The following is a 14033-nucleotide window of genomic DNA, read 5'->3' as shown; positions in this document are numbered from 1 at the left end:
ATCATTATTATCGATATCAGTTGGAGTGGGAAAAATTAATAGGGACCTCAGCACTGGAAATAGCTTGAAGAACAACAGAGCGGAAATCAGAGAGAGATGGTTTTTTGTCGAGTTCAACAAAGAGTTCTCTGCGGAAGTTACGGCCGTGACGTCCCTCAAACAACATCATCAGAGGTTTGATGAGAATAGTTAAGGGTGGCAGACGTGTTCCTTCCAAAAGATGTTTCTCAGAAAGAAGTTTTTCTCCGTAATCTGGAAAACATGTATGTATGTACGTGTGTGAGAATACGCAGGAATTGTGGATATCACATATACACACATCACTTGCCTATATATTCGTTGATGATTGTGCCAGAGGTCTTGATCATTTCTTCTGGGGTATTGTACACTCCTTATTTATTGGATGTGGAGTTACAAAGAATGTACAATTTGGCATGATTGTTATCATTATCCTACCTCTATCCAATTCTTGGAGAAACATGGGATGGTTCATGACTGTGTAGGGGAAATATCAATAAAAAGGAAGAAGATGCTTATTTATTTACAAGTGCTTAATACCTTGTCTTCCGATCATACAACCATCCACTTGTTCTAATGCCCTATTGACCATATCAACAGTTGTAAATCCACCATTGATGGATATTGGCAATTCTGGAAATCTATCTCTTAGTTGATACACACGATCGTAGTTTAACGGTGGTATGGTCCGGTTCTTTTTTGGAGTCAGGCCCTTGAGAATGCATTTGCGTGCATGGACGATCAGATGAGGAGGTGGTCGTTTACTTTGAAGTAAGGTGTCCACCTGCGCCCCCCTCAAAAGATTATGTGTCAGTTAATTTTAAAAGTGAAAAAAAAGGATCTCTCAACTCTCACACACAGACAACCACTCACAAATTTCTCAAGAAACTCAAAAGACTCCTGCTTATCCACACCAATTCTACATTTTACTGTTACTGGAATGGAAACGTCACAAGTCTCCATGGCTGACAAGATGTCTGCCACTATTTCAGGTGTCTTCATCAATACTGCACCAAATTTCCCGGACTGAACATTTGCACTCGGGCAACCAACATTGATGTTTACTTCCCGGTATCCATGTTTCTCAAGGGCCTTTGCTGCCTGGGCCATCATATGTGGTTCAGCACCACCTAGCTGAACAACAACATTGGGTTGTGGTGGTCCAACAAACCAATCCAAATGAGATGTGTGATGAAGAATAGCTTGACCATGGTGCATCTCAGTATAATATGCGTAACGGGAACTTCCAGATATAATACGTAGTAACTCTATAAAATGCTATTTTTGTCGAATGTCTGAGTAACTTGTCACAAACAAAGGACAAAGTGACACTTTTTATATATATACATAATATATATATATAAAAGCAGAGAGAAAAAAATACTTGCAGGAGTGCTGATGTCTACCATGGGTGCCACACTAATAGGTCTATCTAACCTCGTACGCTGATTAAATGCAGCATTTGTAATGAGCCTGACTGATTGTCTAGGCAATGCTCTTCTCAATGGCACAAACATAATTGTTTGTAGTTTATTATTGTTAATGTTATTATTATTTGGATATTGTTTTCCTATACAATAAATAAATAAAAAGTCACGGTCGTCTTGAAGCCAAGCGGGACATCAAGTCAGGAAGGACATCCAAAAGAACATTAGAAAAAAAAAGGGGGAAAGGGATAGCAAAACGACAGGATATGATTTGAAGAGTTGGAAAAAGAATTACCTAAAATAAAGAAGTATTTTTCATTAATGTCAAGTCAAGAATGTACAACTATGCACATATCTATCAATGTGTATCTATTTATTAATCTGAATAATAATGACAATAATAGTCAGGGGGAGGCACCATCTATTTGACAAGTTTTTTTTTATTTTATTTTTTGAAACAAGTCTTCAACTTTCAATTGGCTCTGAAGCCTTTTCTTTTCACTTTCTTTCACAGTTGTTATGGAGAACCTAAAAAGAAGGCATCCCCCACAACAGAAGATATCTTCATATTCTCCACCTCCGCCCTACTCAGATATATATGAGTCAGTTTCACTGAATGGAGACAATTGCTCAGGAACATACTCTACAAAGGAGAAGAGCCATAGAATCTACAAAGACTCTCAATTTTCAAGCAGAGTAAGGCAGTACATATTACAAGACCATATACAACTCTAAAATATGTTCATCTAGGCACTCTATTTTCTCAGAGAATACAAACACACTATAATTGCTATTACTCTAACTGCTATATCTCTCTGGACGCGCTTCCGTAAAATTGATGTATCTGATATTGTTGTTTGGGATGAAGTAAGTTGCTTGTATTAGATCCTAACAGGCCACAGACTAAGCAGGATTCTTTTAATTCTTTCTGTCTTTCTTAGGCTCATTTTGGAAAGGTAACAAACGCCAACTAATTTCAATATATATATATATAAGAAGAAGAAGAAGAAGAACAAAAATAATAGTTATTGATAATACGCCAACAACAACCTTTCAATAGTTTGGATCATTTTATCTCAAGAATGAATTTTACTTCGATGTCCACCCACCACTTGGAAAAATGCTAGTTGGGCTATCTGGCTATCTGGCTGGTTACAATGGCTCATTCGGATTTGATTCAGGAAAACATTATCCACCTGAGGTTAACTTTAAGTTTATGCGTCTTTTCAATGCAACATGGGGAGCTCTTTTGGTTCCTCTTGCTTACCTCACAGCCACTCAATTTAAAATGTCGCAAAAAGCAAGTTTACTAGCTGCAACCATGGTACTAGCAGATACAGCATATCTTTGTATCAGTCGATTCATCTTGTTGGATTCAATGCTTTTGTTCTTTACCTGCTTGTCTCTTTTCACTCTCTCAGTATTTCACAATCTTCAGGATCAGTGAGTGTTTCTTGTCCAGCAGACTGATTTGCTAGTCATTGAATACTCACACTATCCAATAGATCTTTCTCGAAATCTTGGTGGCTCTGGCTAGTTCTCACGGGGCTTTCTTTGGGATGTGTGTTGAGGTATATTTTGAACTTCCTACCTTTATTTAAATTTGTCTTCAGGTAATTGATTATACTTAACTCTATCTAGTGTGAAATGGGTTGGGCTATTTGCTGTTGCACTTGTCGGACTATACACTGCAGAAGACCTTTGGGAGAAGCTTGGAGATGTACAAATGCCCAAGAAGAAATATATGGGACACTGGATTGCACGCATTATTTGCTTGATTGTTATACCTGCTATCGTTTACTTGGCTAGCTTCAAAGTTCATTTTGCTATCCTAAGAAAATCGGGTCCTGGTGATGGACAAATGAGTTCGCTATTTCAGGCACAACTTGAAGGAAACTCGTTATCAAAAAATCCACTTGGTAAGCTTTACAAAAAAATATCCTGTGTATCTTATGTATAATACGATACACATACACATATACACATATACACATTGAAAATATATTCTTACTTTGCTCACACTATTTTAGAGGTGGCCTTTGGATCAAATGTAACAATCAAGAATGTTGCTTACGGAGGTGGGCTTCTTCATTCCCATCCTCACCTTTATCCAAGTGGATCCACACAGCAGCAAATTACTTGTTACCACCACAAAGACCCTAACAACGAGTGGGGTATTGCTGAGCCCCGTTATGAAGAAAATCAGGATGTACCCGAGGTTGATGGTATTCGTTATCTCAAAGACGGCGATGTTGTTAGGCTGGTTCATCTCGCAACCGGCCGAAACTTGCACACCCATCCAATCGCAGCGCCTATAACTAGTAGCCATTGGGAAGTCAGTGGTTACGGAAATGCATCGATGGGAGATATTCAAGACAACTGGAAGATTGAGATTGTCAAGGATCTGACCCACAATGACAAAAATCATTTGCGTTCCCTGTCGACACGTTTTCGTTTACGCAATGTACAGCTTGGATGTCTTTTGGGCTCACACAACACCATCCTTCCACAGTGGGGATATAAGCAATATGAAGTGTACTGTGACAAGAGAAATCAGACAGACAATGACAAGACTTTGTGGAATATAGAAGAGCACAAGAACGAAAAACGTGAGTGATGATTTTGAATAGGCATATAATTTTGATGTATAAAATCTTAACATGTCTTGATCAGTTCCTAAACCACCAAAGAATACCTACAAGTCTAAATTCCTTGATGACTTTATCCAACTCAATGTTGCTATGTGGACAAGTAATAATGCATTGATTCCAGACCCTGACAAGGAAGATATACTGGCCTCAACACCTTTACAGTGGCCTTTTGTAAGCATTGGACTACGTATGTGTGGATGGGGAGACAAACAGTTTAAGTTCTACCTACTCGGAAACCCCATTGTATGGTGGCTCTCTTCTGGATCACTTGTAGCATTCTCTCTGCTATACTCTTTTTATTCTATTCGGGCACAGAGACAAATTAATGATATGAAACCAGGTAGGAAACACTGGATATACTACTTTTTGGTTCATTGTTTTAACATTTTATTTTTGTGTGAATGTGAATCTGTTTTTGGTCATTTATAGAAAAATCTGAAAATTTCTTCTACGTCGGAAAAACACTCTTCTTAGGATGGTTTCTTCACTATGCTCCATTTTTTATTATGGGACGTGTGACATATCTTCATCATTACTTCCCTTCACTTTACTTCAGCATATTTATGGCACCATTCCTTCTTGACCATTTAACCGCCAAAGCCAGTGCTCGCACCCAGAATCTTGTTTTTGGAGCTGTATTTACTGCTGTAATTGGTACATTTATTTACTTTGCACCTTTTGCATATGGTATGATGGGTCCTATTTCAAGCTATGCCGGTAGACGCTGGCTAACAAAATGGAATTTATTGGATACTTTCTAAAATCATAAATAAGATAATAAAAATAAAAAATAAAGCTGTTGTTATTTATTCAGAAATTTGCAATGTAACCTATTCTTAAAGAGTCCTTTTAAAATGTTGTGGAATTTAGTGTTCAAACACACATAATATATTCACCCAAGCTATCAAATACTATATTATTACACAACATGTATTCATTTTTAAGATTAATATATTTTTATAATATAAGATACCCATATAATATAAATCCTGTCCAAAAAAGAGAACTTTTCAATAAAGAAATTGTCTATCGAGACCACAGTCTCGTAATCAAATATTCTCTTTAAATGCACAAAAAATATGTTCATTTGTTCAAATATAAAAAAAATCGATGAATTAATACTAACACTGATAAAATGAATAAGGTAAAATAGTATATCATTTATCTAAATATAAAAAAAAAGACAGTAAATATTTTTTTTTCTAAAGAAAGAAAAAACACATGTAATACAAGTAAGTCACGTTAGATATCTTTCTCGCTTTCTTTATTCATTTCACATTACATTAATCTTTAACAAGAGATGACGGTACAAGGCTTCTGGGGTAAGATTCAGCATCGAATATTTGAATCTTTACTCGTGATGATTAAATATTAACAAAGTACATTAATCATTACAGGCTTAGAAATTAAGCCCAACAAAGTTTATAAACAAGTTGTTCCATCTCCTTTTCAATTGATTATGGTAAATGACATGAGATAATAATATAAGCACACACACACACACAGCCTTTGTCTATTCTGCAAAAATATTGTAGACTTAAATATTATTTATACAGGTCGCCCTTGATCATGATAATGCATTTACAACACGATCTAGCCTTGTCGTCAAAGTAGACGAAAGAGAACTCATTTTATGCTCACTGAGTGTTGGACAGGTACACGGATCATCCGGAAGCTTTTGTAAATGTATATTATTATTACTTTGACAGCTCACTGGATTTTTTATACAATTAAGAAAGAACAACAATACGTTAATATTGGATTCTGTGAAGGAGAACTTATTTCGATATCTGTAAAAGGACCAAGGTTTGTTGATAATATAGAGAGAAACCACAACTAGAAATGTACCTGATATATATATATACATATAATTTTTATTTCCCATATTATTTTAGTACAATGCATTTGACTGGAAATTACATATTTGAAGAAGATGCAGTTAATGAGAGATCCCCTAGTCCGTTTATCGACACGTAAGTCATTAAATTTCTTTTTTTTTCTTAAAAAAAAAAAGCCTAATGTACATATACATTTGTGGGTGTATATGACTTTTACGGGAAACAAACACAATTACAAATGCTAAATGTTGATTCCTAAATATAATAGATGTTATATGGATGAGTCAAAATTAGACGTAGAATTAGGAAATAAGGAAATTCCAGAGGATAAAAAAGAAGAAAGTAAGATCAGAATTAAAGGAAAGAGAGAGTACAATGTATATACTAATTGTAATTCTATGACGCCTGTTCAACTAGCTTCTAATAAGAGAGTCAGAAAAAACGAATATACTGACAAGGATATTGTGATGAATGAAGATATCCAAAAACAATCACTGTCATATGGTAAGAGTGATGATTTATCAAATGAAAAAACAGAAAACTCATATACAAAAAAAAGAACAAAGTGCTCGTAATAGCAGTTTGGATAATGATATAAAGAAAGAAACAATTGAAAACCCACCGAGAAAAGATGAAGCAAGCAAAGGCGAAGAGGGCGAAAATGAATCAAGTGAATACAATTCAAGCGAAGATGAAGATTATAGACCCGAATCAAGTGAAGATGACTACGAATCAAATGAAGACGGAGTGAACAAGGGTATAAAACGTAAAGATAAACGGCCCACATTCAATGGGATAGACCTTGAAGTAGTAAGGGCCGCGTTAGCTACAAGCGATTCAGAGCACGATTATCTTACTGGCGATGAGGTTGAGATGACAGAAGAAAATAACGAGATTATGTCTGCAGAAGATACTGATAGATATGATTCTGAATCCATTGATATAAAAGAGGACAATAAGCTAGCTAAGCTTGCTAAGATAGTCAATGTCAAAGATAACAAAGTAGAAGGAAAATCATCTCAAACCAAGAAAGCTATTTATGAAGTGCCAAGCAAATACCAGAATTATCTCAATAGGCTTATAAACGATGAATCAGCAGAAGATGAACTCAGTGATGAAAGCAGCATGACCGATTCCGATGAAGAAACTGATACCGATTCTGACGCAACAAATGAAATAAACGGATACGAAAGCGACTTGACTGATAACCAAAATGTTTATACCAGAAAGCGAAAAATTGAAACAGATATAACTTCACCACAGAAAAAAACGAAGATTCAACCATTAAGCACATTAACCCAGCCTCCAACTTTAGAAAGTAGCCAAGGTATGTTTTCTTCAATGTTAATTGTAAGCCTAGTATAATTCGGACTCTTTACACAATCCAGTCCCTGGACATGTAGTTAATCATACAAAATCTATGGTACATACAAATGTAGTTTCAAATCTATCAAAGCAATCAGGAGATGCTTCTCCAAAAACACAGCTACAAAGCTCCCATATCCAAGAATCCAACATACAACCTCTTTCTCAGCCATCGTTGCAAAGAACAGAAGTCCAAGCTCTGCAAAATCAATCAACTTTGGACAAAAACATTGCGCCAATTAATATAAACCAAAAAAAGAACTTGAAGGAGTCTAACCAAGCTGAAAATACATTACCCAAGCTCACGGAGATCAAGAGTGAATCCAAACAAGTGGGAGAAATGAAATTACAAACTCTGGAAAAGAAAAGGTAAGTAAAGAAGAAATGTTCAGGGAGTCAATAAGTATATATATGTATATATATAATTAAATTTAATTGTAAAACTTATAGTGGATTGGGAAGCAAAAAAGTCAAGGGTTCATTACTTCATACTACCCCGGATGATTTGACAGATAAGAAAAACCTCAAAACCAAAACGCAAGACCCAAAATCTTCTACCAACAACAATGGTGTACTTGCTGAGAAATACGGACCAACTAAAGAAGCCCCACTTGCTAAAAAAGATAAAAGTACGGCGAAAGATTCGGCCGCCAAAGCACCTGCAGTTGTTGAAAAGGGAAAGAATAAGAAGAAAGACGGATCAACTAAAGAAACTCCGGCCACTAAACAAGATAAAAGTACGACGAAAGGTGAGCCTGCCAAAGCACCTCCAATTGTTGAAAAGGAAAAGAATACGAAGAAAGACGGATTAAATAAAGAAACTTCAGTCACTAAGAAAGATGACAATACGACGAAAGTTACACCTACCAAAGCACCTGCAGCTGTTGAAAAGGAAAAGAATGCGAAGAAAGACGGATTAACTAAAGAAACTTCAGTTACAAAGAAAGATGACAATACGACGAAAGTTACACCTACAAAAGCACCTGCAGTTGTAGAAGATAAAAACAATACGAAGAAAGACGAAAGTGAAAAGGATTCAGAGGCTGTAAAAGACACTTCCGACGAACAAAATACAAAAGCTTACTACAAGGAACAAAGGAAAAACCAAAAACAGGGCGCACTGAAGATCAAGAAAATCATGACAAATCAGAAAAAGTCCCAGATAAAGCATAAACAAACCGAGATGAATCAGAAGAAGAAATTATCTGCCGCAGAAAAGGCGTTAAAAAGAAAAGAAAAGAAGAAGAGAAAGCAAGCTAATAAGGTAGTAAAATAAGTACACCAAAATATAAAGAAAAGAAGCTATAAGCCAACATAGTATCAAGAATTAACTAGTCTCATGATTGAAGTGATGAGTGGCAATACTAATAGAGAAAAACACTAGATAAAGTCTACCGAATAGCGGCAAGGAAGAAGTCTTTGTTCTTCGTTTTTTTTTACAAAAAAAAAAGAGTAGTTGGTCAATATTCACCTTATTCTATGGGTAGACGAATAAAGCTTACAAGATTTACCAGAGTCCAAAAAATTAAGAAATAAAATATAAATTGACCTAAAACTAATTTGATTTACCATGTGTAAAAGAAAAATAAAGGTAAAACTACATTACACATCTGAAGTTATTCTGTAACCCAAAGCTTTTTTTTTCTCGAACCTAAAAAAGTTACATTCATTCTATGATCGCTTACTCATTTTCTTTAGAAATATATACACATCGTCTTTTCAATTAAATAACAAAAAAGAAACAAATTAATTAAAGATTTACACATAAGCAACGTGGAGCAGCCTTAGCTTTTCCACACATATAAAAAAAACAACGACAAAGTTATCCATATCAACTCATACAAATATTTTAAATGTCAGATTGGTATCTCTAGGGAAGAAAAGAAGAAAGATAACATTGCTTTACATGTATCCTTTTTTTCCTTTTTTTGATTTTTAATAAATAGAAGATAGAAGCAACAAAAAGGTTACAACTACATTACTTATGCCTCCCAGGAAGAGGTGGCAGGGGCAACAGCCTCATCAGCCCAGTCAGTGGTGCGGGAAGCGCTCCAGTCGGCAGCGGCAGCAATACCAGCAACACCTTCGGCAGCCTCACCCTCAACGGCCCACTCACCAGTGGCAGCCTCAGCGGTGGCAGAGAAGTCAGTGTTCTCCAACTCAGCGGCAAGGGCAGCAGCAGCCTGCTCCTTCTCGGCCTCTTCGGGATCACGGAAGAAGAACATATCAACCATAACCTCCCAAGCGACACCGTAGTCAAGAGTACCACGGAGACGGAGGACAGCGCGAGCAAGGAGGTAGTAGATCAAACCGAGAGCGTGCTTACCCTTGTTGTTGGTGGGGATAACAACATCGACGTACTGGAGGAAAGCGTCGGTGTCAGCAAGGGAGATGACGGGGATGTTGACGTAGGAAGCTTCCTTGATGGCCTGGAAGTCGGAACGGGGATCAGTGCAGATGATCAAACGGGGCTCACGGAAAGAACGTGTGTTGTAGTTAGTGAAGGTACCGGGGGTGAAACGACCGACGATGGCCTCAGCACCAATGTACTTGGCGAACTTCAAGGCAGCACGGTGACCGTAGGGACGGGCAGAGACAACAACGATATCCTGGGGCTATTTGTATATGCACACAATTTTGAGCCAAAACTCCACCAAAATATTCCGTAACTATTCCAAAATACATACGTTCTCGATGGCAGCGATGATACGGGCAGCAAAGATGAGCTTCTCCCAGGTCTTACCAATGTTGATCAGGTTGATACCTAAGTTTGGATAAAGTTAAGGTTTACGCTATTTTATGCACCACAAATGTAGTAGTTTATATAAACAATGCGTTACCATCAGCACGACGCTTGTAGACATAAGGAGTCATACGGGTGTTGACGTTCTTAGCACCAATGTGGCACTGGGCACTCAACAAGAGCTGGATATCCTCCTCGGTGGGGCTGAGAACGGCGGGAAGGTTGGACATTGCTGTGAAGAGAGGTCAGAAGCCAGATCTTAAAGTTTAAGTGCCAATCCGTCCATCCATTTTCTGAACACTAGCATCTTGTAATCCCATTGCCAGAAATAGATGGCCACACACTCCCACATGCTTAAACACAAGCATATTCCATTACTGTAGGGTTGGATACGTACTGAATGTGCAGGGAAAGAGGAGGTTTTTGCCTATGGATGCCCTGCCATTTTTTAACTCGACGGACACTAAAAAAAAATCACCTTGGGTCTCTAACCTTGCCCTTGTTCCGGCCCGATACATACGTGACACGCTTTTGGTCTGTCATCTTTGACTGAAACCTCAAGGAAACCAACTTATATTTTAACGTTCCACGTTCCTGTGCACTGTAACACATATGTAAAGACGAACAAGTCAAAGAAGTGTATGCAATAAAAAAAAATATGAGCAAAAAAAAACCAAAAGAAAGAGAAAGCAACACACAAACACAAGCACATACACTAACACAAACACACACAAGTAAATTTAAATAAGTCTTCCTCTTTGGTTTCTTAATTTTGTTGAATATTGTTTGATTTGATTTTATTCACATCAAAGCTACAGCAGCAAAAAATAGGGGGAAAGTAGCTTAGAATCTAAGCTTGCTGAAGAACCACTTGTTCTTGCCGGTCTGATAACGCTCCTCAAAGAGCTTCTTGATGACCTTCTTGGACTCCTCGCGCTGGGAGGGCTCCTTGAAGGAATCAGCAGAGACGGTACCCTTGATCTGCTCCAACTCGAGAGCGTAACGGGTGGGCAACATGTGGTTGTAGTTGACAATCTTGACGAAAGGCTTGACCTTGGAGCGCTTGGCAACCTTCTTCTTGCCCATGCCCTTGGTAACCTTCAAAGGGGAACGCTCAACACCAGCAACGACGGCATAGCCGTAGGGTCTGTCCTTGGTACCCTCATCGTGGTCTATTTTTTTAATAAAAAATAGTCAGCATTGTCTTGAAATGAATATATAAACATCGTCTCATGCTGGATAGATTGGGTTGAAAAGTATGTAGTTGATGTATAAATATTGTTTCCATAAACAAGTAAATCACGAATTCAACAGTTGACTCGAAGCGCGTCATGATCATTGTAATTCATTATGGTACTCTGTTGCAATTCAACCCAACCTAACCAAGCACCGAGAAAATGATAAGAAAATGAATGAAACGATTATGTACTGCGGACAACGACGGCCTTCTTGCCGGCGAAGCGACCCTGCAAGATAACGACAACCTAATGTAATTTTCAAGAAAAAAAAATTATTAAAAATGAAGATATTGATGGTAGGATTTTGTGACGAAGAATCCATCCGTTGAAGTTGTTTGTTGTTTGATATCCACACGCATCCATCCTCATAGTCAACGGGTCTCCTTTGAATCAACTATATTACCTTTCCAGCTTTGATGAACTTGACCATGGTTGTATATGGAGAAAAGAGGAGGAGTTTCGGTTCACCTCGATAGCCATGGTAATCACCCTCCGCCACCGCCTCCCTCCAAATATTATCTAGCCAATCACCGCCAATCACACTACTCAAACTCAATTCCCGTCCGCCCTCCTTTGTTCTCTTGGCCGAGTTTCTCTGTAACCACAGACCAGATTAATACCTTTCATAATGTCCTCCTTATTACCTCGAAAGAAACGTATCCTTTCTTTGCGTCGCGATCGCACACAGTCTGTACTTACATTAGAACCCATAAAGTCAACACAAGAAATACCTGGAAAAACATCCCCACCACCAACACCACCACAATCACAATCACAATCGCAACCGCAACCGCAACCGCAACCGCAATCGCAATCGCAATCACAATCACAATCACAATCACAATTACAACCTCAACCACAGAAATTACCACCGCTAGAGCCAGCGATAGAACCACACCCCCCTGTTCAATTACCTACAAATGAAGAATCCTACTCGTGTCCTATATGTGATAAAGACTTGAGCTGTACACGATCGAGTTATCTACGGCAGCAACATGTCAACAAATGCTTAGATTCACCAACCAATTTACCCATCACCAAAGATCAATCTCCATTTGATTATTGTATATTTTGTGGGAAACACATTTCCGCATTAAACTCGGCTCGTAAAGACGCACACTTTAATCGTTGCCTGGATGACATTGCGCGAGAAGAAAAGGAGTCTAATGATGCTGCTAATTTAGCTATTGCTGCCAAAGAAGCTCCTTATCTTTCTCGCCTTGATCTTTGTCCTTGTTGCTACGAGACTGATTTATTTCGGAATTATAACATCAAACGTAAAATAGCTCATGTCAAGCAATGTGCCAAACGTCGATCTATGACTTTACCTCAGCTCTTACAACAATGTCGGTGGCTAGGGTGGGGGCATACCCCTGTCCCTGTGGCTCAACCACCTCCACCTTCACCACCGTGTACTGCTAAAACATCTTTAAAACGAACTATAAATTTCGCAGTGGTAGAAGATGGTTCAGAGGACTTTAAAGAAACTGTTTTGATGTATCGCAAACCTCATCCTCTATTTAAAAAATCAACCAAGGATGATAAGAAAGACGAATCTCTTCAGACTGCTCTTGCCCTTTCCCTGTCCATGAAACCATCTATTGTTAAGAAGAAAGGCCGACCTACTGAATATGATCATAATTCATCGAATATTCTCACAGTTGAAGAGTCTCGTCGATTGATTGCAGACGCACTTGACAATATGCTGTCCAGTCTACCTCATCCTTGTGAAAAGGATTTTTTGGCCATCCCCCCTTCTAAGTTAAAAACAAAAACAATTGAACATACACAGGAAAGGTGCCTGTGGAATCTAGCCGTTTATCGGAATGTCCCATCGTCCAAAGAAATATATATATCAAAGATCATCAAACCTGATGATGATGACTAAAAAAAACCAATGGGACTAAACCATGGCTATACAAATATTTTTTGTTCATTTCATACTATCATTAACAGGAAATTCAATCAAATTGCTTTTTGTCAAACCAGCATTTTCTTCTAAATCCAAAAATAGACTTGATGTACAGTCCATTCAACCGTCTAGGGAAGCTTACAGTCGCATAACAAAATTATGCTAAAATACAATATATTGGCTAGAGACTTAAAATGTATTGAACTTTCAGAAAGGTGGGACTACATAATCCGCAACCAGTCTTGGGCATTTTTCCATTTTCCTTTCCCCTTTCTCCCTCTAATCTATAAAACACTTATTGCTTTCTTTTTTGTTTTTGTTCTAAATTTATATTTTGTTTCTATTAAATAAATTTGATAAAATACATGGATAAAAAAATGAATGACGATATGCAGGTAGAAAATAAAATGAGGAACAACTCTCTTTTTCTTTATCTCTTTAAATTACAAAGCTAATGTCTAAAACATCAAAAAAGGCCGATCAGGCAGGCTCTCATTGGAAACAACTTCTGGATCACCCACAAGAAATGGCTACTACCACATTGAAAAAAGAAGAGCCATTAGAATGGAGGAGAACGTCTGAGACCCATAAAAGACAAACAATGTCATCAAGTAACAGATCCAGAGGAATGAACAGGACAAGTGATTACAATGAAACAGCCTCTAATTCCAATTGGAGATCTTGGAGATCCACAGGATCAGAATCATCAGAGAGGAATCAAACTAGCATCAACCTTGAAGAAAGTGTAAGTTATGTATTCTTGAACTACGAGTTAGATTTTACTTATTGTATAGAAGTCTAGAGAGACTTCAAACTGCTATGTTCTGCAAAGTCCACCCTT

The 14033-nt window shown here is 37.8% G+C and overlaps 5 protein-coding genes across 5 annotated transcripts; 2 read left to right on the top strand and 3 right to left on the bottom strand.

Moving 5' to 3' along the window:
- Positions 1 to 16: 16 nt before the first annotated feature.
- PHYBLDRAFT_144377 (hypothetical protein) lies at positions 17 to 1535 on the bottom strand (the record flags this gene model as incomplete). The annotated part of the gene is made up of 5 exons (XM_018431204.1): positions 17 to 252; positions 457 to 495; positions 559 to 802; positions 892 to 1286; positions 1403 to 1535. 5 exons carry the CDS (start codon positions 1533 to 1535, stop codon positions 17 to 19), a joined length of 1047 nt encoding a protein of 348 aa, XP_018293064.1.
- A 429-nt stretch (positions 1536 to 1964) lies between these two features.
- PHYBLDRAFT_144376 (glycosyltransferase family 39 protein) lies at positions 1965 to 4857 on the top strand (the record flags this gene model as incomplete). Its single annotated transcript, XM_018431203.1, has 9 exons — positions 1965 to 2141; positions 2196 to 2312; positions 2387 to 2401; positions 2506 to 2888; positions 2951 to 3016; positions 3087 to 3364; positions 3476 to 4054; positions 4119 to 4436; positions 4526 to 4857. The coding sequence occupies 9 exons, from the start codon at positions 1965 to 1967 to the stop codon at positions 4855 to 4857; spliced, it is 2265 nt and encodes a 754-aa protein (XP_018293063.1).
- A 4305-nt stretch (positions 4858 to 9162) lies between these two features.
- Positions 9163 to 10448, bottom strand: PHYBLDRAFT_133028 (hypothetical protein). The gene is made up of 4 exons (XM_018429541.1): positions 10440 to 10448; positions 10140 to 10274; positions 9987 to 10063; positions 9163 to 9914 (listed from the first exon to the last, which is right to left on the bottom strand). Exons 2-4 carry the CDS (start codon positions 10270 to 10272, stop codon positions 9282 to 9284), a joined length of 843 nt encoding a protein of 280 aa, XP_018293062.1. The 5' UTR covers positions 10273 to 10274; positions 10440 to 10448; the 3' UTR covers positions 9163 to 9281.
- Positions 10449 to 10802: 354 nt separating this feature from the next.
- On the bottom strand, positions 10803 to 11723 carry PHYBLDRAFT_177394 (hypothetical protein). Its single transcript, XM_018437880.1, has 3 exons — positions 11684 to 11723; positions 11472 to 11526; positions 10803 to 11214 (listed from the first exon to the last, which is right to left on the bottom strand). The coding sequence occupies exons 1-3, from the start codon at positions 11708 to 11710 to the stop codon at positions 10886 to 10888; spliced, it is 411 nt and encodes a 136-aa protein (XP_018293061.1). The 5' UTR covers positions 11711 to 11723; the 3' UTR covers positions 10803 to 10885.
- A 185-nt stretch (positions 11724 to 11908) lies between these two features.
- PHYBLDRAFT_144372 (hypothetical protein) lies at positions 11909 to 13168 on the top strand (the record flags this gene model as incomplete). The annotated part of the gene is made up of 1 exon (XM_018431202.1): positions 11909 to 13168. One exon carries the CDS (start codon positions 11909 to 11911, stop codon positions 13166 to 13168), a length of 1260 nt encoding a protein of 419 aa, XP_018293060.1.
- Positions 13169 to 14033: the final 865 nt, after the last annotated feature.

Source organism: Phycomyces blakesleeanus (genome assembly GCF_001638985.1).
Source record: "Phycomyces blakesleeanus NRRL 1555(-) unplaced genomic scaffold PHYBLscaffold_8, whole genome shotgun sequence".
Lineage (NCBI taxonomy): Eukaryota > Fungi > Mucoromycota > Mucoromycetes > Mucorales > Phycomycetaceae > Phycomyces > Phycomyces blakesleeanus.
The sequence above is the reverse complement of the archived record's forward strand: the minus strand, read 5'-3'. Positions and strand labels throughout refer to the sequence as shown.

Coding starts and splice junctions, on each gene's coding strand:
- PHYBLDRAFT_133028 (XM_018429541.1), bottom strand. CDS start 10,272: ATGTCCAACCTTCCCGCCGTTCTCAGCCCCACCGAGGAGGATATCCAG. Junction 10,064..10,139: donor CTACAAGCGTCGTGCTGATG/GTAACGCATTGT, acceptor ATCCAAACTTAG/GTATCAACCTGATCAACATT. Junction 9,915..9,986: donor TCATCGCTGCCATCGAGAAC/GTATGTATTTTG, acceptor ATATACAAATAG/CCCCAGGATATCGTTGTTGT.
- PHYBLDRAFT_177394 (XM_018437880.1), bottom strand. CDS start 11,710: ATGGTCAAGTTCATCAAAGCTGGAAAG. Junction 11,527..11,683: donor AGTTCATCAAAGCTGGAAAG/GTAATATAGTTG, acceptor AAATTACATTAG/GTTGTCGTTATCTTGCAGGG. Junction 11,215..11,471: donor GAAGGCCGTCGTTGTCCGCA/GTACATAATCGT, acceptor TTAAAAAAATAG/ACCACGATGAGGGTACCAAG.